Source organism: Mugil cephalus, chromosome 17 (genome assembly GCF_022458985.1).
Source record: "Mugil cephalus isolate CIBA_MC_2020 chromosome 17, CIBA_Mcephalus_1.1, whole genome shotgun sequence".
Taxonomy (NCBI): Eukaryota; Metazoa; Chordata; class Actinopteri; order Mugiliformes; family Mugilidae; genus Mugil; species Mugil cephalus.
In genome coordinates, this window is record NC_061786.1 from 11,685,050 (window position 1) to 11,709,237 (window position 24,188).

Genomic DNA, 24,188 nt, shown 5'->3' on the forward strand with positions numbered 1-24,188 from the left:
GATCACTATATGTGGATTTATTTCGGGCACAGTTAGGTTAGATGAACGAGTGAAAGACAGTATATTGCATAGAATGTCTTTGCACTTCTGTGGGAGGAATCCTCAGCTACAAAACAATTTTAAGTGAGTGTGAAATAAACCGCAACAAGACTTAAGGAATATACACCGAGAATACGTTTCTCCTCTGTAAAAAATATTCCACAATATTTCTAAGTGGGACAGATCTTTAGAAAACTATGTGAGCCTTTTGGTAAGTCACCTTTTCTCAAAGATATAATTCGAGCAACTAAGATAAAGACACTAATATTAGCAAGCCTGAACATACAGTAAGCTTAAAGCACTCAGATAAAGGTAATCATTCAAGATATTAAAAAATATACTATCGACATTAGCTACCACTACTAAACTGATTAAATAAGAGTAACCAAAAAAAAAAAAACATAAATAGATTTTAAATATTTGACTGAGATACCTGCAGCAGCTTGTTTGGCGTTCCAAAGCTGAACACCTCCCCCTGCTGAGTAAACACAGGTACTGCGAGCATTGCATCCGGTGGACGCGGTGCAGCAGTGTCTAATGGCAGTGATCGACTACAAGTGCAGATTCATGAGTAACATAAACGAATACAAAATCTCACCAAAACAGCAACGAATGCAATGAGTTAGTCCAGTGTAAGGAAGTGATTACAAAAATAGCAAATATCTTCCAAGCGGCAAAGATTATCTTCAAACTCTATATACGTTGAGACATTATTAAGACCGGCCAAGTGAATATTGATACATGGAGGAAGAGAAATAATAATAATAATAATAAAAAAAAGTTGATGCAGTTTGGAAAAAATGTTATCATCACAACCTCCTTTTATCCAGTAAAGTCAGCATCTTAACGGGACGGCTCATCGTTATCGGCAAATATCTGTTTTTGGATTCTTGCTGAGATTGATATCGTGGAGCTACTGCCAGCAGCCAGTTATTGCAGTAGTGTGGGAGGTTTTCACATTACGTGGGGTGAAAGCAAAACGGGATCACATTAGATTACCACAGAGAACTACAAGTTAAGTCCTTAAGTGTGGATATAAGTATAAATGAAACACCTGCATCAACATCAAAAAGCTGCAATTACGTTAACTTCCAGGTGATTCTCTTCCCAATATATCAATATTTTTGGCCTTTTACGGTCATACTGAGCACTGCGTTTTTACAAATATACTACTGCCAAAGCTTTCATTTAAACATACAGCAAAAACGACAACAAAAGTAGGTAAAAAAAAAAAGAAAAAAAAAGAAGGAGTCCAACTACAGCAGTTATTTGTGACAGCCATCACCGATAGTGAGGGTACTGAGAAAAGAGCAGGGCCACAGGTCGCCCAGTATTTTTAGCAGTGTCAGTGTTCGGCTACTAGGACTCTGAGTCCAGCGTTGGCTGTCTATATCACAGTGCAGAGGAGTGTGTGTGTATGTGTGGGTGTGTGAGTGTGAGTGTGTTTTCCAGCATACCAGGAGCTGCAATAATTAAATTTAGTGGCTGTGTGAACATAGAGGAGCCCTCACACTTTTGGTTAAAGAAATCTCCCAGTTTGTGAGATAAGGGTCTGCAGGTGTCTTAGATAGGGGTGACACTGAGGTCTTCAGACAGAGAAAAGCCAGAGTCTCTGTCGCGCGTGGGTTTCTCAGCTTTGGTGTGTCTTCTCACGTCCTCGTGTCCGTAGCTCGCGTGGCGCTTCAGGAGCAGTTTGGGCATACAAGACGAGGAGGTATGGAGGCCTAATGCCAGTCCCAGGCTACTCCCTGAGGAGACACTGAGGGGGGAGCTGGTGTTTGTTACGGCTTCTGGAGCTTTGGGCATAACCAAGGGCAGGCTCTCCGCCTCGTAGCTCTGCTCATCATAGGCGTAGTTGACATTGCCACAAGGGAAACTCTGGAGCTTGGCCAGATCCATTCCAGCCTTTGAGCTGCCACTTGCTGGGGTCTTATGGGAGGACACGCTCGGGGCGGCTTGAGCCTGGCAGGACGGAGATGGAGTTGATGAAGTGGAAGGGCTGAGGTAGCTGCTGCTGGTGCTGTCACACCCAGCCTCTTTGTTCTCCGGCGTTGGGCTGCAGCTCTGCGAGTTGGAAGTGGAGCCCGAGAGCGGCATGGACTGAGTGTGAGCCAGGGTTTTCTTCCCCCTGAAGTTGTCCAGGACCCAGGAGCCGTACGTCGGGTTCCATAGGTTCTTGGTCTTGTTCTTCAGCCTCTGGCTCCCGGAGGAGGAGCTGTTTCTGGAGCACGGTCGGTGATGAGGGAGCTCGGGGTGGAGCCAGTTACCTCCTGCCGTCAAACCGGGTGCGGGAACGGGCTCTGCCCAGGACGGCTCCAGCACCTCGCGGCACGATGTCACTTCATGGTGGACGGGCTGGGTCCTCTGCAGGAGCAGGCGGGGTTTGGTGGGCTGCGGGGGAAGAGGAGCGGCGCCCAGACCCATGGAGGACAGACCAAGCTGGGAGGGAGAATCCTGGGAAACAGGATGTGTAACCAGGAGTGGAGCGAGGCCAGCGGAGGTGGGATCGGTGGGACGGATTACTGTCCCTCCATAGTCCTCTGTGTTGGGGCTATACTCCACGGGTAGGGGCGTGTTGATCACATCTGGATCCTGATCAAGTGAGGAACAGGAACATAATTTAACAAAGTAGGAAAATAATGAGGGACGATTAAGGAAGTCGTAAGAGCAATAAAAAAGTATTATAATGTTTGAGTTCTGCTAATAAAGTATACCTGAGTACAGTAGTTAATTCTCTCCAGAATCGTTGAGAAGTTGGGCCGGTGCTCAGGACAGTGCTGCCAACACTGGGTCATGATCCGATAGCTGCATAGCAACAGACACAAACTATAAATACAAGGCTACTGGAAAATCTGATCCTATCCTTGCATCTCTTTTAAGAGAGAAAAGAAGCGTGGAACGCCTTCAGTCAGTCCGCTCAACACCACATCAAAAGCAGAAGAGAAAATACTGTATAATTATCTGTGAAGGTTTTCGTGGGAAAAAAAAGTCTTATAAAAACCCCCACAGGAGAATACTTGTACATAAAGAAAAAAAAAACTTTTGCATTAATATGTATAATTAGGCCGTCATTTAAACCCATAAAAGCTATAACTACATCAGTTTTGCCCGCCCGGTTTGGGCTCATCCTCTTTGTATGAGCAGCACTCACACTGGCCCCGGGCAGCCTTTGGGAGGGTCCATCCTGCCTCCGCTGGTGACAAACTCCAGCACCTCCTGGTTGGTCTTACAAGGATACGGCATGTAGCCCAGAGAGAGGATCTCCCAGAGCAGCACCCCAAATGACCTGCAGGGGGAGACACAGATCAACAACTGAATGGATTGTGTTGTTTTCACACGGTGTACTTGTCTTGCACTAATGATCTTCCGACAGAGACGTTTCGGGTTGTTTTGCTGCTCTTGACGACATAAAAGTTTTATTGCCTGTAGTGTTAATGTCGACTATCTAGCACCGATCAGGAATTGAAGTCTTTTAGCGAAGTGCAGAACATTTCTGGATTTGTGCAGATTTTTATTACAGATCGTTCTATACTTGTTGTTTCACTTCTCTGTTACAGTGAACAGACTTATCTTGAAGTAACTCTTCACCCATTTTCCCACAGCTGCCACCGGCAGCTGAGTGACTACCCTGATGGAAAATGACTCCTCTTCAGACGTCTGTAACCATGAAGGATCGCTGTGTTTTCTCAGACTTTTCTCTGTGGTCGAGCTCTAGTTGATTCCGAGCACGTTTTCCGCCAACACGATTTGAGGAGTGTAAACAAACATTTCTCGAAAGTCAATAAAAGTGACATTTTAAAACTGTCTGACTCATGCAAAGCATTCGACTTATTTTGCCAGTGGTTGTTCGGGGCCGCTCTCTCATTACGGCAACTGTCTGCCAGTTATCTTCATACTGCACGTTCTTTGGCAGCATCTTGAGTACAGATGAGGCTCTGTCTTACAAAGATGTCAGCTTCACATACCGCTCCTTACATGCCGAGCCCTCCGAATGTCTAGGAGTGAGATTAGTTTGTGAAAATCTTTTCAGACTGCGTCGCGTTGACCGCAGAAAGGCTTTTTAAATTAGCTGCAATTTTGTGCTGGGATACTTCAGAGACAACCACTTGGCATTTTGTAACACTGCTGCACTTGAAAAATATTTTTCAGTCCAAGTCGGTTTGCAAATTGGAGACGCAACATCTGGCATTAGTTGTTTATTGTCCAGAAAATATGTTGGAGACAATAAGCACGAACACACATATTGAGCAACACCTATGAATGTGTGTCACTCTTACCATGTATCGGTCTTGCAGGTGAAGATTCCCTCCATGAAGGCCTCCGGTGGCATCCATTTGACCGGCAGCATGGCACGACCACCTTTCCTGTAATAGCTGGCTCTGGGAAGCGGAGACAGCGTTGTCAGAGCAAGAAACATTTTTGTCAGCTATTGTCATGCGTGCTCTTCCGCGTGGACCACAAACCTGTAAATGTCCCGCGCCATGCCAAAGTCCCCGATCTTAGCCACTCTGTCGGGTCCGGGGCACGTGAGCAGGCAGTTTCTAGCAGCGATGTCTCTGCAAAACAAGATCCGTTAAAAAAAAATGTGGCTTCGCGTTGACTCTTGACAATAAAACCCGCAAAATTCCTTCACTTTACAGTCAGCGAAGCTTAGTTATGAGCTGTTTTGTTGCCGTTCTAGCCTGAGAATTTAATGTTTTTTTTTTCAGGATGTTGATGTAAAGACTTCTAGACACGCGAAAAAGTTCACCACTGTAGTTTAAAGTAAAAAAAACAAGAGCTGTTAAGACTAATTATGCAAATGTGTTCGCCCAATGAACATTAAAAGGAAAAAACTTCATATTTTCATAAAACGTCCAATATTAAAAATGAAAAAAAAAAACGGAGTCCTAGTGATGTCATACGAGTTGTTTTTGTTGTAGAATAAATGGCCTACACAGCAGGAAAAAATATCCTCCCGGTGATGCACAGTGTCAGATGAACCCTTTTTACATGCAGCCCTCTCTCCTAACCCCTGTTCTCTATCCGTATTTAAATTGAGATCTCAGCGGTAATAACGGGACGTGCATCCAAACCTGTGTATGAAATGGTTCTCCTCCAGGTAGCGACAGCCGCAGGCGATGTCTCTGGCCATCCGCAGCAGCTCCCACATGGTAAGCGTAGAGGTCTGACCCTGGAAACAGCACAGCTCATTTTTTAAAACAACAACCAAAAAAAAAAAAAAAAAGGAAACAAAGCAAAAGCAGACCTCAGACACACACACAAATTTGCAGCGCACACGTACAGCTCGTGGTCTGTTCTGTCTCAGAAAGCTCTTCATGTCTCCTCCGGTCATCAGCTCCAGCAGGATGAAGCGCGGCAGGATGTTCAGACTGACTCCGATGCACCGCACAATGTTTTCATGGCTGAATTTGCTGCGTGGGGTAAACAGTGCAGACATTGGCCCTCGATTCAGTTTTGTATCGCAATAATCATCAAAGCTGATTCTACAGTCACTAAAAGCAGATGTAACCTCAACCACTATGTCATGGGAGAGCAAGCACATGCTCGCATGACTGATCTTTGCCTCATTTATACAGTGCACTAATTGGAGGGGACAGACTGAAGTCACGAACAATTGAACCGAACGGTGCTGGTGACTCTGTGGAATACATGAACTATTGTGAAACTCTGTTTAATACGAACTCAATGTTGCTTCTTTTTTTTGCAAAACAGTATAAGGGCCACCCATGAGAAAATAAAGCACCAAATGCGTACGGTATCGCTGAAACTCCACAGATCTCCAAGGCTCAGGAGCGTGTCCCTAACCACCCATGGAGTCCAGAAGCTGGGCACAGACGCACTGCGATCTGGGAAGTCGCTACAAGCACACACAGTTTACACAAGCCCGCTGTACTCATGGCGAATGGGAGGTTTTTGGCAGGAGGGATAAACTGCGTTCGCTTGTCGGGACCCACAGGGAGTGTGCCATGAGCAGTGTTTGTGTTTTGTGGAGACCTGGCTGCGTGCCACGTCCCGGACCACAGTGTGTCTGCGCCCGGCTTTGGGACTCTATGCGGTGATGGGGACACGCTCCTGAGCCTCCTGAGCCAGAGTTTACGTCCCTCCCTCAGCGGACAAGGCAACAGTTGGTGCAGGACTTGCATTTTGACTTTTTTCTCCAAATTTTGACTTTTATTTCTATATTTTTTCTCAAAGTGCATGATGAATTCAAAAAAAATCTACCTCCTCTAATTTTTTTCTCATGGGTGGCCCTAATACTCTTCCGTACATTTTAAATGTAGAGAAAATTAGAATAAAAACATTCCGTTAAATAAACAATGAAATGGATAAACCTTCAAAAGTTTTTAATGATAAAATGACAATAATGAAATGAATCTGGAAAGTCTTCAAATGATGATTTGTTAGTGCTCTGGATTGTCAGACATAATCATTTGTGTAAACAAATGTCAAAATTGTGTAAAAAAAAAAGAAAAAAAAAAGACTATGTCTGCTTTTCAGTTGTCAGGGCAATTTTCATAGTTAAAATAAATAAAAACCTAACATGAAGACCTTTTAACTCTGACTAAATATCCTGGATTTGATGCTGGATTTGGGCCAGAGACCGGACACAACCTGGACAGGTTGCCAGTCCACCACAGGTTTAACTTTAACACTGTAAGAGGAAGCCAGAGCACTTGTGACGTGCTAACAAGTCTTTGAGTGGAATATATTTTTGTCATTAAGCAGTTTCCATACTACACAGAGCCCTATACTGTGCCTCAGTGAGTGATCCGTTAGATCGTCTGAGTGAATCAAGTGGTAACACAGGGCTTTTATGTAAATCAGAATGGTTCTTTGATCCACATTAACCCATGTCTTTCTCTAAACATTTCTCTAACAAGACCAAATTTCCCAATGGATTGGGGTTGAAAACTAATTTCTAGTACAAACAAATTAACATGACTGAATTCACAAATTCGGATTAAATTAACTGAATTATAGTTTATTTTCCAAAGATCAAAAGCCCCGCAGACTTGATTCATTATTGGGACATAATTAGCCAAAAGAATCAGCTACTGTGATTATACCAGAGGACAACATGTGCACTAAATTGTATTTAGATTTCTAATGAGTCATCTCATTATCTAATCATTCCACATCTGGCTCCAGCCCTAAGTCAGATGTTTCATCTTGTGCGCCGGCTGCCACGCATCATGTGTGATGCAAGATGGATCCGTTAAGTGACTCAGTGTGTGAACTAAATTATATAGCGGCCAACATGGTGCGTGTGTGTATGTGTGCGGGTAATGCACATAGGAAGTGTCGCTGTCTGGGGCACCTCATAATCAGAGCCTCCATCAGGAAATCCATTTCGTCTTGTTCGGAGCAGATTTCTGGAAGAGTCTGTAGAGCAGAAAGAATCAGCCTGAGAAGTGTTTGCTGTTGTGAGGAGGAAATGTGTCAATGGACCAAATCGCTGGTCATCTGAAATGCAGACAAATCCATCTGGAGTTTGTTTAGCGTTTCCTTTTCTTCTTTTTTCTTTTTACAATGTGTGGCTGTTAAGTGAAGTGAGTCGTTTTGTGCAGCCGTGTGGTTTTGGAGAGGACTACATTTGTGCAAAATAAGCATTGTTCAAATAGATGCACTGTCGGAAGTTGTTCAGAGGATCAGCCACAACATTAAAACCACTAACGGGAGAATTAAATAACATTGATCATCTCGTGACAATTCACTCAGTCTTGGTGAGGAACCATCCTCCAGCATTTCAGTACAACTTGCCCTCATGTGCCTCGCAGAGTGTGAGCTGACCTTAATAGCCACTTGCATAGGACTGCCGTCACCACTCATCCCCAGAATTTGCCCTTCATACACTTCACCAAATGCACCATGGCCAAGAGCCCTGGGAAAAAAAACAAAGCAGAAAAATACCACAATCAAAGCAGAAAAAGAGGCACATGGACAGCGTGTTCTTTAAGTCAGCACAAAAAGTCGGAGCAACCTCAAACAGGCATTTCGACCTCACATCCCCGGGAGGCCACAGCGTACCTGAGAAGCGTAATGTTCTTGCGTGGCACTTCCTTCAGCTCGCTGAGAGAGGCGGCCTTGCCGGCGAAGCAGTAGTTTGGGTTGTAGTCCGTCATGATGGTGGAGGAGCGGATCTTGCTCAGCTTGTACTCCGGACTCTGCAGGCGCCCCCTCACCGCGTGCAGGTCGTTCTTTCTGCGGTACCACACTGCAAACAAAGACGAGACGGAGGCAGAAAAGGGATTATTTCACTCCGGTGTCTAAAGATCATTTATTAAAAACAAACAAACAAAAAAAAACCCTGAATGTGACCAGGACCCTACACTTGCATGTAAGAGGCAGAATCGACTTCCCGAGTGTAGGAGCAGTAACGCAAGGAGGGATCGAACAACATCTCGGGACAGGGGGAACACATGCATAGCACTCTTGCACCGTTGGTGGACTCACAAGGAGCAGTTGTAAAAAAGAGATGAAAAGTGGTTCAGTTTTTTATTTTTCAGTTTTGTACTCATGATTTAATAGATGATCAGAAGCAACTAATGCAGCCTCAAGCTGCTAGCCTCGAGCAGAGACGAGGAGCAGGCTTCAGCCTCGTTTGCTTGCTTCTCTTTCAACCCACATGGAGCCACATATGGAATCATAATATTTTTTTCCCCCAAAGTTTGGTCAGAAACTTGGGGAGTGCGTGAAAGCCGGTGCAGCGATGTTTTTTTTTTCGGCGGTTGCATGCGGGGCGGCCTCTCCCTGATTACTGCTCCTAGACTGTCTGTGCCAGTGAGTTTGGACTCACCCGCCATGGAGGCAGCCCACGTCCCCGATGCAGGTTGGTAGTCTGCCAGGGAGGGGGGGCGTTGCGTGCAGGTAAGAGGTGCCGTCGAGCCATCGCCCGGTGCAGACGCTAGGGATTCGGGGCGGGTTGGGTGGGGGTGGGGGAGGGGTTGGGTTGAGGGGGGGAGCGTTGAGGAATAGGAGGAGCAAGAGGAGGAGGGGAAGGAGGAGATGGGGTGCCCAGGGAACAGACTACCTCCCTGCATGGGGGAGAGCTCAGGTGAAGAGACACCATTAGCCTGGAGAATGTGTATGTGCGTGCGTGCGTGTGTTGCTGCCTTTTTAATTAAGGCAGTCACCTTCACAGCTTCCAAAGGGAAAGCAAACACAGTTGCACAAATGTAGCCAACCTTTGTTTAGTGATTAATTTATTTAAATGCGAGTGTACACATTTACACACAATGCAGTTAGTGAAGAAGTCACACCCAATAAAAAGAGTCTGTCCCTCGTATGTCCACTTAGTTTGGCGAGTACTGGTAATTGCAGTTTGACATCCTGTTTACTATTTTTCCACATTCCTAGATACCCTGGCCATTCCACTTTGATATGACACATCAATATTTCACCAAATTTCCCAGACAGCACTATAATCCAGTTTTGCATCTACAGGAAGAACTGATTTATTAGGTTATGTCATCACGCACGTCCCTCTACTGTAGAAAATAATCCGATCAGGTTTTTTTTTTCCAAGTGTGAATTTAATACGGCATTAGCAACCACAGCCAATATCAATAACCTAGTTTGCAAGGGTCTGCGATTTGGTGTGGATTAATATCAAGTGTTATATCAATAGAGCGGATTTTGCCGACATGGGCCTATAGGCGTATTTATTACATATAAACTGAGAAAATGAGCAGAAAATCTGGATTTGATGACATTATGAGATATCATAAGGCACAAGCACGGAGTTCCTCTGGAGGACGTCAATGCTAAAGTTCTGATTATCTAGTCTGCACGGTTACATTTAAATCCAACGATGACAAGGAATGTTCCTCTAATGTTCATAAATGAAGAGATTTTTCTCGAAACCTGGCTGGAAAACTGACACTGCCTTGCCCAGGCATCGCCGCCAATAGGTAAAATGTTGCTCTTCAATCTGTCAGAATTACTTCCCGTCACTTATCTCGCAGGAAGCCTGCTATCATTTTCATATTTCACTTCCATTGCTGTCATGCCCGCTGTTCCTGTCAGACTGTTCCAAGACCAGAGAGCTGAACTCGTGTTTCACCGGAAGTTGGTGCTCCGCAGATTCCTCCAGAGGCCCTGGCATAAAGTTTAGCTCCACCACAGCTTACTGTGGAAAAGAGAGCGAGCTTCCTCTACAGCTGAACTTCACTTTAAATTCTGCACTTTTAAGGAGGTTGTAAAAAGGACAGCAGAGAGAGAGAGAGACTATATTTGCACCTTAACACCTTACAAAGCACTTGTTAGAGGATTAGTGTGTCAGCCGCAAACGTCAGGATTCCCTTCTCAACTTACAGCACAGTTGTTCCGAATTGTGGCGAAGGCGCAAAAAAGTTTCATTATCCGCATTAAAGCTGTATAATCCCTCACAGTCCTATATTACTGCAAATGACTGCACGTGTTAAAACTGCATACCAGTGGTATTTATATAAAGTGTCTGCAGTTAATAAAACAAGATTAATACAAAAGTTTAACATCTGGCATAGCAGCTTTTCACACCACGTTAAATACAAATTCATTCAATGTCAGATGGTTGTAGCTCTTGTTCCTCGGCATTCCACTCCGTTTGAACGTTATTACCACAGAATACTAAAATTAAAGCTATGCGTAATGGTTAAATATTAATTCCCTAATTGTTCCTATTTTAAAGCGTTTACTTGCTCAAGAAGAAAAGCGTGCCACGGCGTGTCCTGCTACCCAACAGTCTCAGATTAAACCTGCAGCCAACACATGAACTTCATTCAGACACAGGCAGCCTCTCTCTTCACATACACAGATACACTATATCACAGTTCTTTGCGTAAACAGTGTTTAGCTGGATCACAGCAGACTTGTTTCTCCTGTGTTCTAACACTCAGAGAGTCAATGCCCGTGGATTCAGCCAAACGTGCGATTGTGAAAGGCTAATCTTTTGTCACAGTTCTTCATTTTCTCATGTTTTTGTAATCATCAGGTCTGTGAAATCATGATTGTTTCCTTTTTTTCCCCCCAACCTCTCAGTCATTACGGCTGACATTTACTGCGATATAATCTCACTTGTCAGTACACACGGAACTGTGAGAAACTTCAAATGTCAAAACTTTCTGCTTCTTATAGTCAGTTATATATATATATATATATATATTTTTTTCAAATTAAAGTCATGCAGTGAGATGCTTACAGTACATCTCGACCAATTTATGCTTCCATGAGAGCAATCGTTCTGCTGCAGGCACTAAATACAGCATATAAACAAAAAGGCACTTAACAGTCACCTCCATTAAAACATTTACAATATAATCTTGCTTCACACTCGTTATCCGCCCTGCGTGTGCACACAGCCAAAGAAACGAGAGCATCACCTGAAACAAGTTCACGTAAGGAAAGTGTTCACGTTTTCCTCATCCTACAGTATAAATTAGAATCCGCTCCTTTAATCGGCCAGTGCACAGCCAGCGAGGGTTATTTAAACCAAAACTGATCAAAATTGCTCCTGCTCCTGTTGTTAGTAACATCTGGAAGCACGCGCGCGTCCGGCTGCGCTCACAGCCGGTGGAAGGTGGAGGGCACGGACTGGGCACAGAACTGGAGGATTCTCTTACTGAGGATGACGCCGGCGCAGACCAGCGCGATGCCGCTCGCGACGGTCGAGACGACGACGGCCAGGATCAGTGTTGTCGACATCTGGCCCTGTGGAGCCAGGCCCTGATGAGCTGCTGGGAAAGAGCAGAGAAGGTCAATTAACAGACTTTAGAAAACTGTTTAGTTTGGAAAGAGTTTCGACAGTTGAACGAAAAGAAAAAGGCTGCCATGTGTGAATACATACCTACAGTACCGATACATGTAACGTTATCACTGGCCAGGACTTCGTCGTCGTGGCAGAGACAGAGGATAAGATGGGTGTCTTCTTCTCGCTTGCAGCTCTGTGTCTGACAGTGGCTGCAGTTCAGCTGCACCTTGATGTCACACTCACCGTGACTCTCCATGGCTGGAAGGAACAACATAAATTAACAGAAGCCAAAGCTATTAGTCAGAGCGAGAGGTCATTGTGTAAAAAGCTATACTTATACTATATGCGTCTTTGTCTCAGCTAGTATAACTGTCTCTGCAAATAAAGCGTATTCCTCTGCCCCATACACATTAAAGGTCCCACATTATACATTTTTTCAACAATTTCATATGGGTGTCTGAGGTCCAACATCATCATTTTCAAAGTGTATTGCCACAGATTCACCCTTGGTTGTGAATTTCATCCAGTCAAAAAGTTGCTCTAGTGAACTCAGCTGAGAACAGGCTGCTTCTGTGCCTGTACCTTTAAATGCTAATGAGCTGTGTCCGTCCACGTCCCTCTGGGGGAGAGGATGCGACAATCGCTGGCGTTATCATGCGCTTATGTTAAGAGTGGATTTATGATTATGGTCATTGAATTGAACAAATGAGCGGTTATTTGATTTTCATTTTGAAATTCAAGGCATTTTTCTTAATCAGGATCGAGAACGAATAAACAAAACTTAAAAAAAAAAAAAGGATGGCTTTAACTTTTCTGTTTTGAAAAAATAAAATTAAAATCGTTCGAAGAATGTGTATCCATTCTTGATCATTATAAAGAAAAATAACTTTAATTTCCTTCTTCTTTCATGAATTTTAATTTTGGAATATTAAAATGGAAATCAAATAACCATTCATTTTTTGTTTTCTAATATCCTTTTCTGAATGGAAAATTCAATGACCAAAACATACACGGACCCTGTTAGAGACAATGTCATTCAGCCGTTACCAGTTAGAACCAGAATCTGACCCAGAAGGAGAGGCTCTTGAAGAAGTTCAGACTCTGTGGCTGGATGTTTCTGAATGGTTAGCGAGGAGGAAAAAATGGCGCCCACTCTGTAATTTTAGATGACGGGCTCATCTGTCCAAGGAGCGAGTCAAAGGCAGTATCCACTAGCTGAGGCAAATCTCAGATATGCCTGTTTGAGCCCACATTCGCTAAAAAGTGGGGCAAGCAAGTGAGGGAAGCGACAGAACTTTTTCACTTCTGGGCCACATGTTACTGTTAGAAAACCTTTATAAAGGGAATTTTACATAACATGGGACCTTTAAAACATGTCAGAGGGCAGCGCAGTTGCAACATGTTGAATTTGATGAACACTGATGCTAAAAATTACCATATGCACCCGAACCAAGCTGAAAATACAACCCACCAAATGCAACAAATGGCCATATTGTTCTTTTTTTTTTTTTTTTTAAAGTAGAGTCCACATCTGTTTGAAATGATTTAGCCTTTAGTTACAGCCCAGAAGTATAAACCCCGGCCACTTCTATTGATTTATGTTTTCAGCAGGAACAAATGGCCGTGTGACTGACAGATACACTGTTGATTTTGGACCCCCTGATACTTCAACTTCACCAGTCCTGTCCTTGAATGTCCTACCTCATCGAATGCCGCGCACATGTGAATCTGGTTCATTACTTATGTGTGTATTTGTGTAAAACACACATAATGTGCTTGCAATAAAAGGGTTTCATAATACAGCACCGTGACCATTAATGGTTCAATACATAAACAGGAAAGCGCTTCAAGTATTAATTCCATTATTAAATTAAGTTACAAAATTTGGACCTAAACAGAGCTCCATTGTTTCTTCTTCAATGGAAAGGAAAGGTACGCTTGTGCCATGTGTGTCATGTTAATATTCAGTCGCAGATGAAAGATCATTTAACCACATTACAGAAAAAAAACGTCATTATTATCATAATACTGTATCTCTTCATTTCGGATCACGCTTTGAAAGGGTTTCACGCTGCGAATCCAGCCATTGTGTTTGAAAGTGATGACTGGCAGCACACACGGCAGCAGAAACAACAACGTCTTTCACATGAGAATGACAGTCTGTCTGGTGGCGCCGAAGGCAACAGGCTGCATGAGGCTGTGAATTAACCGACCGCCTTCCTGTTCCGCCTGCTAAATAATGAGAATCAGATGACAAAACATAAAAACAACAACAAAAAGAACCAAAACACTCTGTATATTCCTGCACACGCTCGTAAGCCTAAATGTTCCGATAGTTCTGCACAAACAGCTGCAGGCGCAGGCCCCGGACGCACGCACAGTTGTGTATGCATGATTTCAGAAGACATTCATTTCCCGTAATCACGACTAACCCTGAATTTAAAACATTTCTTTGCGCGTTAAATGTACTGTCTGACTTGCAGTTTCTCGTCATGAGGAAGACATGTCCCGATTAAGTGATGTGTCTCCGCAACACACGCACAGATAAACCCTGAGGCAGCCACTGGATCAATTGCTGGAGGTCTGGAAACCAGAAACCAAAGCTTTCAACTGCATTTCATTTCACCATTCATGAGGTTTGTGCTACACTCTTTTTTTATTCTACTCTATTCTCCTTTATTCTAGTTTGACCGGAAAATCCTAACTCAAGGCTCGCATTAATATTTTTTTTCCCCCAAAGCTTGCATCTAACAGTCTTCACTGGCCCTAGAAAGCCTTCAATTTCATTTACTCTGTTTAACACGTGTCTACTCGACTTTATTACGTCCCATAAAATTCTAATCTCTGAAGCTCTGGATAAAATTTATCAAACACATACAATTTGTTGACAATTTAACCGGTTGCTGGCCACCCCGCTTTGATTTGTCACTAATCGGGAAGGGTCAGGCGTCAGTTTGTATCTTCACAACTTTGGCTTCACTTGAAAAGCTCAATGTTTGCTTATTAAGTTTCAAAAAATGTTTTCAGCAGCACCTCACGGCCTTCATCACAGGCTTGTTTTTGCGCTCTTTCTGAGTGCATAGACGTGCCGTTAATTATTATGCGGACAGAGAGTCAGATGTCGTCTCACCGGCCAGAGGCTGCAGGAAAATCTCTCCCATCGGATGGATGAATGAAATTCCATTCTGACCGTCAGCTGTGATCTCATCCATCGGCGCGGCGTCACCTCCTGTCGAAGAAATGAACGAAATGACAAAAATATGAAGACGCTTCTGATTATTATGATCGTAACAGCTCGCGCTCGTCAGTGTGGCGCTGCAGCAGTGACGCAGCAGTTTCTAACCTCCGGTTCGATTCTCGAGCGGATTTTTACTTTGGTGACAAAAAGAAGAAAGTAACAAATCTGTCTTTGAGATTCTTTGCAAAATTAGACACGAATGTGACAACGACAGTCTGAACCAGGCTTAAATAGACAGAGATGGCACTATAATAATGAATATTTTTAAAAAATGTGATATAGAAAGAGAGAATATTGTCAGTATTGGGTTCGAGTCCAGCTTGGGCCTTTTTGTTTGTGGAGTTTGCATGCTCTCCTTGTGTCTGCGTGGGTTTTCTCCAGGTAGTCCGGTTCCTTTCCACCTCCAAAGAGGTGTGACTGTTAGTGTGAATGGTTGTTTGTCTCTGTGTTAGCCCTGCGATAGATTGGCGACCAGTCCGGGGTGTACCCCGCCTCTCGCCCGTTGACAGCTGGGACAGGCTCCAGAAACCCCCGCGACCCCAGTGAGGATTAAGCGGTAGTAGAAGATGAGACACCTTTGTATCCTCCTCCGCCGCCTCCAGCTGTGCAAGCTCCACCACCGCCTCCAAATCCACCGAAGGTCGACCAGTTGAGCTTAGACAGGGCCAGGGGACATGAAAACCCACCCTCTGCACCTTCCACCAGAGACTTGCCGGCCCTCAGGTGAGGACTTGGACTGTCTCTCCAGCCGCCACCTCCGCCTTTGGAAAAACAAACAAGAGCTCAAAATGATTCGCTGTTACCAGTATTACTGAGAAGTATTTAGGAAAATTGAAAACATTGTTTGACAGGAACAGAGCAGTTAGAGAATTTAGAGAATAGGGAGAAATGGTCAAAATCAATCAATCCAGGGACAAAGCATCCCACATTTTAGCTCCTAGTGTGGATTAAATTCCAAATACCGTCTTTCTGTCATAAAGCTGTAGCTGCCAAGCCTCATACAAAATGCTTGAGTAAGGTCATTTGAGCATTTTCCACAGACTTGACAAAGGTCTCTGGAGACACCTAAGCTATTTTCACAGGCGTATAAGGCACTTCGCAACTACTGAACTCATCTTGACGTGAAGAGTTTTCCTTTCAACTTACATTGACATTCTTTTCCTTCTGGGCACCAGTATTAACAGTGACTGGGTCACACCGAGTAGGGTCGGGCTCTTACTGAGGATCTGCGGTCCTGTAGTGTTTGCTCTGTCAGTCCACTGGCACTCGTCGAATCAGCAATCAGCGAGAGGAAATCAGACGGCGCTCAGTGTGTTTGGGCCTATCGACAAGCCTCAAAAAGGGCAAGACTTTCACAGACGCTCAGATGATTGATAAGGGGAGAGTACATCCAGCCGGGGTTTTCAGCAAACAGACACACATCACAATGAAAGCAGGAGGGGAATGCCAGCGCATATTTGATTTGTCCACCAGTATTTTTTTTTTTTTTTTGTTTGTCCGTAAGAAGCTGGTGGGTGGACACCACAGAGTGAACCGCAAAGCTTCGGCAATTCAGTCCTCCACGAAAGTTAAACAAAGGATTTTTCCACATTCACTTTAGACACTCACGTCCCAGAGAAGCCGCAGTGACGTTATACTGTAGTTTTGTATTTGTGTAAAAAGGTTGGATTTCATTTCTGGATTTATCACAGTGCACCAGTGAGGACGGAGAGAAACGATGATGATAAATACAGAACTATAAAGAGTCAACAAGCTCAATCACATGATCACAGCGTGTAATCTAAGGTGAAGGGCAGACTAAAGCAGGTAAATGAATAGCATATGTGAAGCAGGAGTTCCTAAGCCTGAGAATATTTAGCTGAATCTTAATATAATGTGTATTTAAATCAGGTGCGGTTTAAACGTGATGACCACTTCTAACCCTGGCAGGAAAACACACACACTAGCAAACTCACCGTTCACACACAAATAAGGTAAAACAGACAGACATCCGCTACTCAGAACTCAGAGCTACATACTCCGAGATCTCTATCTAAACAGTCCCACAGAGGGTTCAATAAGATGAGCAGATAGATGGCCTGTGTTGAGTTTCTGTTGGTCGGGGAAGGGGGGGGGATTTACTGAGAATGTTCCAGCTGGCAGTTTCAGGAGCATAGAGAGACCTCTCTGCCATATATGTCCTGCTTCAAAGGTCAGGACCTGTCTGGAAACTAAAAATATGATCCAGATACACCATTTTATCCACAGGCTAAACATGCCGAGCTGTGGGACAGCATGCACCCCTGTCAACCAGTGCTCCTCTCCTCCTCGTGTCTTTTAACTAACATGCTCCCATGTCCCGGGTTCAACTCCACTGTACCTTTTAGAGGAATGAAAAGCATGTTTTTAAAATCGCACAATGCTGTGGGTTCATTTAAAGAGAGACTAATCTGAGGCTTCTCTTTAGAAAATAATAATAAGAAAAAAAAAGCATTGACGAGAGTCTGTAACTAGACATCCGGATGACTAATAATAACGCCAAAAATACTTAATTTTAAGCAATAAAAGATCTTTCACATGATGCCCATGAAATAAAATCGTATCTTTTTATATAACATATCTTGCATTATATGTCACCTAGGTCAGTATCTGACCTAGAAATATCAAGGAAGTTGAATACTTAAGAGACTACTTTTACTACTGAAAGTATTCACGACTCATCCTGCACTTGTGGGCGTACACACAAAAAATATATATATTTTAAATTCCTCTCTCCTGGCGTCTCTCCTTCACCAAGAGCACTAATGTATGCGCGGCACAGATGATTGGGACGAACCAATCAGAGCAGACTATATATATATATGTAAAAATGTTGTTGCATTCATCAACTCACAATCGTGGTATAAACAGAGCTGGAAAAATGCGTTGGTATATCAGGTCACAGTTCAATTAGAAACATGCAGAACTTTCCACTGTAGCCCATTAAAGGTCTGAGCTGGAGTTTACTTATTGCCCAGTAAGGGTTTGGCATCTTTTGGATGTCGTAAAATGTGAAAACACAGGAATTTAAGAAGCCAAACAACTGCCCATGATCAAGTTGAGCCAAACCTACGTGACGCTGCATATCGTCCACAGTGGCTCACATTTACCACAATGCTAACCATCTAATAAAGGAATGAGACCAGTAACTGCCATGAACACTGATTTTGGAGGTAAAGCAAATATTTTAATAATATAAACATCAAAACTAATAATTCCTTTTCCCAGTGTTATTCAAGGGTAAAAGGTCCGACATCTTGAATCCTCTGCACACAAAAACTGAAACCATTTGTGTTTGTGTTGTGTGGAAGCTCATTTTATCTTGAGTTGTACCTGCCGCGCCAGTTTGACCGTTGGTACTGGGAGCTGTGGTGCTGTTTTCATACTGCTCCAGTGGGATCTGGTTCAGGCTGGACTCCGGGTCCTCCAGGTAGGCATTCCCTCCTCCACCAGCTGCAATCAGCAAAGGAACCAGCTCGCCACCCTCCATCTGACGAGAACACGCCAGAGTAAATCTCACTCAGTTTCGACTGTGAGCACTGAGTTGTGCACATGCATTCATTTGCATGTCAGCCTTTTAGTGCGAATGGAGAGGGATTACAGTTTTGACATATCGTCAGCCTAAGCATTGAAGCAGTACGAGCCAGGAAATCCTTATGTCACTATAGATGAAAGCAGTCATAATATTTTTTTTTTGTGCCAAATTGCCTTCCCTGAATCATTTCAATATGCTAACACATGCACTTGATTTGCACATGGCACACTGACATGACTTCAAACAACACAAAGTGTCTTCCGTCACCTTAAAGATGTAAGTCGCTCCCCCTCCTCCGCCTCCTCCCCCGGCCCACTCTGCACCACCCTCCACCCTGAGGTTGCTCTCAATCACGGATGACTCTCCGAGGCAAATCTTCTGGGTGTGGGGATTTCTCTACACCATAGGGAAGAAGAAGAAGAAGGAGAATCAAGCCAAAGAGGAGAAATAAATGACTTCACAGGAACATGAATCCAGCAGGCAAGAAAAACTGTCTCTGTAGGTCACCCTCTCGTCACCACCGCTCTCTCCGGTGGAAGAGCTCCCGCAGAAACAACGAATCCTCAGAGCCTGTCCTCTCGCTCTCCATACTCACCCCCGGGCACGCATCCTCTCCCTGGTGGCCCACCAAGATGTAAAGTATTTCTCCTTTCTCCAGAGGAAATATGGCCGATACGAATACGCCGTGGTTGCGTTTGTTGTGGTTTTTGGCTCCTTTTCCTCCCGCGGCACCGTAAGCAGAGATCCTGAGGGAGACGATCGAAGCACAAAGAGATTACACTCCGTGAATCAGAGAGATTGCTTTTTAACTCAGACTCAATACTATATGATACTATAAGCCACACTAGACAGGCAGACTACAATACACGCATACACTAGCAGTCTCTCAAATGATTTCTTCTTATAAAAGCTCTATGTAAATACAGCTACATACAATTATGTGTAATTTAGCTTGATTGATTTAACATCTAGTCATTCCTTTGATTAATCCTGCCACTTCAGCGTTGCCTCATCTCATGTCAGGACTGCGATAATGAGGTCTCCTGACTGGTTCTGCAAACAGACACTTGAAAATCTTTGCAATCTCAAATTGGGCAAGGTCAGAACAATTCAGACCCAGGGCACCAAACGCCTGTAAACGGCCACAAAAAAATGGATGTAGATGAAATCTCCTTGGCGACTAAGCTCGAATACATCTAGAATAATGGAAAGATGGAAGTTTTACAGAACAACACTGACACTATTTCCTGTTATTGCCAGTAAATATTATGAAAGGCCAACATACTTTGTGAGCTCGGTTCATTTTCATTGCCTCTGGCTCTAAATCTCCTGCTGGTGTATAAATCTTTACAAATAACCTATAAATATAAAATTAAAAGGGTTGCATGGTTTTCCAAACCACAAGATCACTGTAGGTTTTAGTAAACTTAACATAAACTGGATTTAATGGCAGGTTTGTTGGACAATATTTTCAGCTGCTGTATATTAAGTATTTACAGCAGTGTGTGAGGAGCTTGTGCACAAGTTCATAGTAATGAAACACAGAAATGAACTGGGCCCAACCAACTGCTAAATGAGCATCAAAAACACCTCCTCTGTCACTTACAAGTATCTGTTAGTAGCAGGCACCTTCCACATTTGGACTCCTTTCAGAGGCCCCTCCTTCCCCACAATGACACTGACATTTTTGTTCCTGTAGGTGCTGTCACACTGGGCTTGGGTCGGGCCGTGGGGTCCGCTGGCACCGCATGAGTTAAACCACCATGTCACCAGAGAAACATCTGCAAAAAAAAAAAAAAAAAAAAAGGGGGGGGGGGGAACAAAGAAATGAAAAATACAGATGAGAGCGGTGAAGAGATTTTAGAACTGTTGAGCGAGCTCCTTCATTTTCAAACTCTGAGACAAAAACACAAGCTGTGAAAGTACAGGATCGCACCCAGACGCCTGGTGAGTGAATGAATGCAAAATGGATTAAAGGCTTCTCGTCAGATCATGATATGGCAGATAAACCATTGGGTATCAAGGCTGGTATGAAAAGTCTGCATGCAGAGTGGATTTAAAATGACATGAGGGCTGGAAATGATTCTTCAGCAATTCCCAAGGTATCTAAGGTCACTGCTGGAGCTGCACTGTACCTGATGCAGATGGCTCTGGAAGGGTGATTTGGTAATCCTCAAAGTCGACCGTGGACAGGAGGGAGTTGAGATCTGAGGAGAGGCAGGGAACAAGGGTAAATAACAGGAAAAAACAAAGAGAAAATGAGTCATAGTCATTAGTCACCCATATGCTATCCACTCGATTACAAATCATATTCAGAAAGAAAGCAACACAAGGAAATTAGAACAATTCAAGGAAGGGCATTACAGAGGATCAAGAGATGAGTCTGAGTCGAATCCCTCAGCAGGAAGACCTCATAAATATGTTGACTCCTTCTTCCACTATGTGGCACACACACCGTGCCATGTTTGTCTCATTTACTGGTGGAAAAGTTGATGCACCATCATTTGTCAAACGGTTCCTTAAAACAGAATCTGGTATCTTTAAATCTGATTAACCGAGAAGAGCATTTGCGGTCTCGACATCACAAGCCTTTACAGCACAACACGTTCCAAATGAGGCCATACATGTGACGGGAGAAACATTACTCTAAGTTATGGCCTGCTAAAATTAGTCAGGAATCCTGATCTAACCCTGAGTATCAGAAATTGTTTATTCCAGGGTTTCCCAGCTGGAGCTGAACAACAGACATATGCCACTTTCTGTGAAGGTTCTTACTCTCCCCAGGTCAAAAAAACAAAAAAAAAAAAAACTGAAAAAAACAAGCTGGAACAAGGGCAACTGTACTTGTTGGGTTTCTTGAAGTCATTCCGGCCTTTATCCAAGTAGCTTCTTAAGTTTTAAAAGACTGGCAGGGAGTTGGGGTTTAAAAAGGAACATCTGTGCGCGTGTTGTCCACCTGGAAAGCGCATGACTAGGGGAAGGGTGACAGGATCAAAACAGATTAATTCAATCGAAGTTAAGCAGCTGGTTGCTAACAGACCCTAGTCATGCAAGTTCTGGGTTGATAACACAGATGTTCCACCAGCTACCCAGCAGTCTTTTAGAACTGAAGAAGCTACGCGGATGAACGGCGAGACATCTTCAAGAAACCCCACAAGTCCAGTTTCATCCTGGTATTTGGTTAGCACACATACCACTGTGTCTCCCTGGGGATTTCAAATCTTTCTTCCCTTGAATCACACACAAACAGAAACAGGCCTTTCACATCTGGCCATTAACTCCAGCAGCAAAAGAGTCTCGTTGAAAGGTCCGCGCATATAACTGTAAGGATTAAAACGCTAAGTGCAACAGCACGCGTACAGGAATGTTGGAACGCACTCATTCTGCAATACTGCGTTTTCAGAAAATCATTCAATGCTGGTCACCCGCATGTCGCTGCAAATTATGACTGAAGACTCCTCTGTACTTCTGCTTCTCTGCTTTCCATTTCATTCAGCAATAAAACTCAATTCCATAAAGTGCACGGATCATTTTGAAAGTGAATACAAGATATGTGGTAAAACAAGACAGATGGTTAGATTTTACTTAATTGGCTTTGCATAATCGTTGCCCCAGATAGGTTAAACCAAAAGTGGCAGCATTTCTGGCGAACTGCACTGCGCGATGGATGATTGGATACCCGTGTTGAAGCAGGCGGCGCCAATGGCGATGTCGTCGAGAGCCACATCAGCGCTGGAGCCTCGTTCCCACACAGCCGTCACTTTGACGTGGAACCTGCAGCAAAGGAAATCTCTATCAGAGTAGTACAGCTTTTGTCTTTATGTGGAAGTAGCACAAGTTCAATACAAACAACTTGATTAAACTCCTCGCAGTAAATCATATTTATTGTAGTCAGTAAATATGAATCATCTTCACATGAAAGCAGCAATTTTCCTTCTTTTCATCAACAATACAAAGTGTGCACTCATGAGAGACGAGACATGGGAATATTACAGATATCTGACGTGAAAATGAGGACAGCAAAGTTAACTGTGATTAGAACTTATGCCTGTTCCTTTCAATGTAGCGCCCCAAAGTTATGGATATTATTGCAACACTGATTTCCAACTGCATACCCATGATGAAGGCTGGTCAGCTGCAGGGCAACAGATTCCCAGTCGTCCGTCCACTGACCATTTCTCTCCCAGACCAGCGGTGCAGAGTTGGTCGCATTTTCTTCTATAGCCACCAGCAATGAGCCATTAAAGTCCCCATGCAGGTACAGAGAGAAGTGCATCTACGCAAACAGAGAGGCATGATGATGTTTAAAGAATCGTCCCACCAGGAAAGAGAAACAATAACGCCTAGACAAATACTCTACACCAGTTATTGAGTTTAAGCAACTGACCTGGCAAGCGGCAGTGGAGACTGGACGTGGGAAAGAAGGGCTCAAAACAGAAGCCCGCTGAACGGAATTACTCTCCCTTACCTGCAGATACAAGAAGTGCCCTGGGGACGCACAACAAAATGTGACGGAAGAACATTTGTCAGGCCAGGTTATTTACAGTCTGTTAGTTTGTATTTTTAACCTACTAATGCAATTTTTTTTTATTTATTTAATTTATTTACATGAACCAGCAGTCTGTAAAATTACAAACAACTCAGTAGAACGTCATTTTGAGATCTGTCAGCACAAATGCTGACGTCTGTTGTGCAGCTGGACTTAAATGATCCATATGAACACTTCATGGTCATGTGGTGCACGGCAACGTCATATGGTAATAATCTGGATCAATGCCTATTGTTAGCAGGGGACATGGAGAAAAATAAATGAAAATCGTGTCCGAGGCGAAAGAAATTTGACGAGTTTGAAGGCTCAAGATGGGAGTGGAATTCATTTTAGAAAGATATAAGGATCTTTCCACCAGACTAACGGCAATAAAATTCACACACATGATGGAAACTAAAACATGTGCCAACCTGGCGTGTGCTGTAGAGTGACACCATGCATGCCTTCGTTCTTCAGAAGCTCATCTCCAGCCACCCTCCTCCAGCCCGAGTGCTGACTGGACACGGACCAACCACATGAATCCCCTTCAAACAGACAGTACGAGCCAAAGGGAAGAGTATCTGGGAAGAAAGCAAACTGCGGTCATATTTCACCAAGACAGAGGCTACAGCTGTTGAAAAGTCTCTTCTACACCTGATTTCTCAAAGCAAAAATTAAATTCTCAAGAAGCAATATATTTGGGGAGATTTTATTGATGTAAAATTGTGTGGGTTTGTCTGTGTGCCTTTGTCGTTCAGTTACACACACCATATGATAACACTCCAACTGTGCTTTGTTGTGACAAAAACTACATTTTCAATGTACATACAGGTGAATGAATTAGTTTTTGTACAATACACTCACATGTACATTCAAGAACAAGAAGTTTGAAATTGAAACAGCTAGCCGGCCTTATGTATCTTTTCCAATTACAAAAAAAACACAAATATCTTCATACATGATTGTATGGTTCAAAAGACTTATTGACTGATTTCTGCTGCTAGCTGTTTTGATGCTAAACTAGCTTAGCCTCCCTGACTTGACCTCTGACTGGCTTCAGAAACATGAATAAGCTTGTTTTCTGAAATGAACTTCCCTC

At 43.6% G+C, this 24,188-nt stretch overlaps 1 protein-coding gene across 2 annotated transcripts in view; it reads right to left on the reverse strand.

Annotated features, from left to right (window-relative positions):
* Positions 1 to 2: 2 nt before the first annotated feature.
* ltk (leukocyte receptor tyrosine kinase) overlaps positions 3 to 24,188 on the reverse strand; it is a 49,919-nt gene continuing 25,733 nt past the window's right edge. The window contains exons 7-29 of one of the 2 annotated variants that reach the window (XM_047610725.1): positions 23,521 to 23,670; positions 22,949 to 23,049; positions 22,677 to 22,837; positions 22,241 to 22,335; positions 20,697 to 20,768; positions 20,168 to 20,342; positions 19,157 to 19,307; positions 18,829 to 18,957; positions 18,360 to 18,516; positions 15,584 to 15,769; positions 14,901 to 14,999; positions 11,867 to 12,028; positions 11,643 to 11,753; positions 8,071 to 8,257; positions 7,834 to 7,924; positions 7,361 to 7,425; positions 5,324 to 5,453; positions 5,115 to 5,212; positions 4,503 to 4,595; positions 4,317 to 4,418; positions 3,191 to 3,325; positions 2,754 to 2,844; positions 3 to 2,631 (exon numbers count right to left, since the gene is read on the reverse strand). In XM_047610725.1, coding sequence (XP_047466681.1) covers positions 1,603 to 2,631; positions 2,754 to 2,844; positions 3,191 to 3,325; positions 4,317 to 4,418; positions 4,503 to 4,595; positions 5,115 to 5,212; positions 5,324 to 5,453; positions 7,361 to 7,425; positions 7,834 to 7,924; positions 8,071 to 8,257; positions 11,643 to 11,753; positions 11,867 to 12,028; positions 14,901 to 14,999; positions 15,584 to 15,769; positions 18,360 to 18,516; positions 18,829 to 18,957; positions 19,157 to 19,307; positions 20,168 to 20,342; positions 20,697 to 20,768; positions 22,241 to 22,335; positions 22,677 to 22,837; positions 22,949 to 23,049; positions 23,521 to 23,670 — 3,770 coding nt within the window. In that variant the 3' untranslated portion in view covers positions 3 to 1,602. Of the gene's footprint in view, positions 2,632 to 2,753; positions 2,845 to 3,190; positions 3,326 to 4,316; positions 4,419 to 4,502; positions 4,596 to 5,114; positions 5,213 to 5,323; positions 5,454 to 7,360; positions 7,426 to 7,833; positions 7,925 to 8,070; positions 8,258 to 11,642; positions 11,757 to 11,866; positions 12,029 to 14,900; positions 15,000 to 15,583; positions 15,770 to 18,359; positions 18,517 to 18,828; positions 18,958 to 19,156; positions 19,308 to 20,167; positions 20,343 to 20,696; positions 20,769 to 22,240; positions 22,336 to 22,676; positions 22,838 to 22,948; positions 23,050 to 23,520; positions 23,671 to 24,188 lie in introns of both variants that reach the window. The other variant, XM_047610724.1, reaches the window with a different exon arrangement.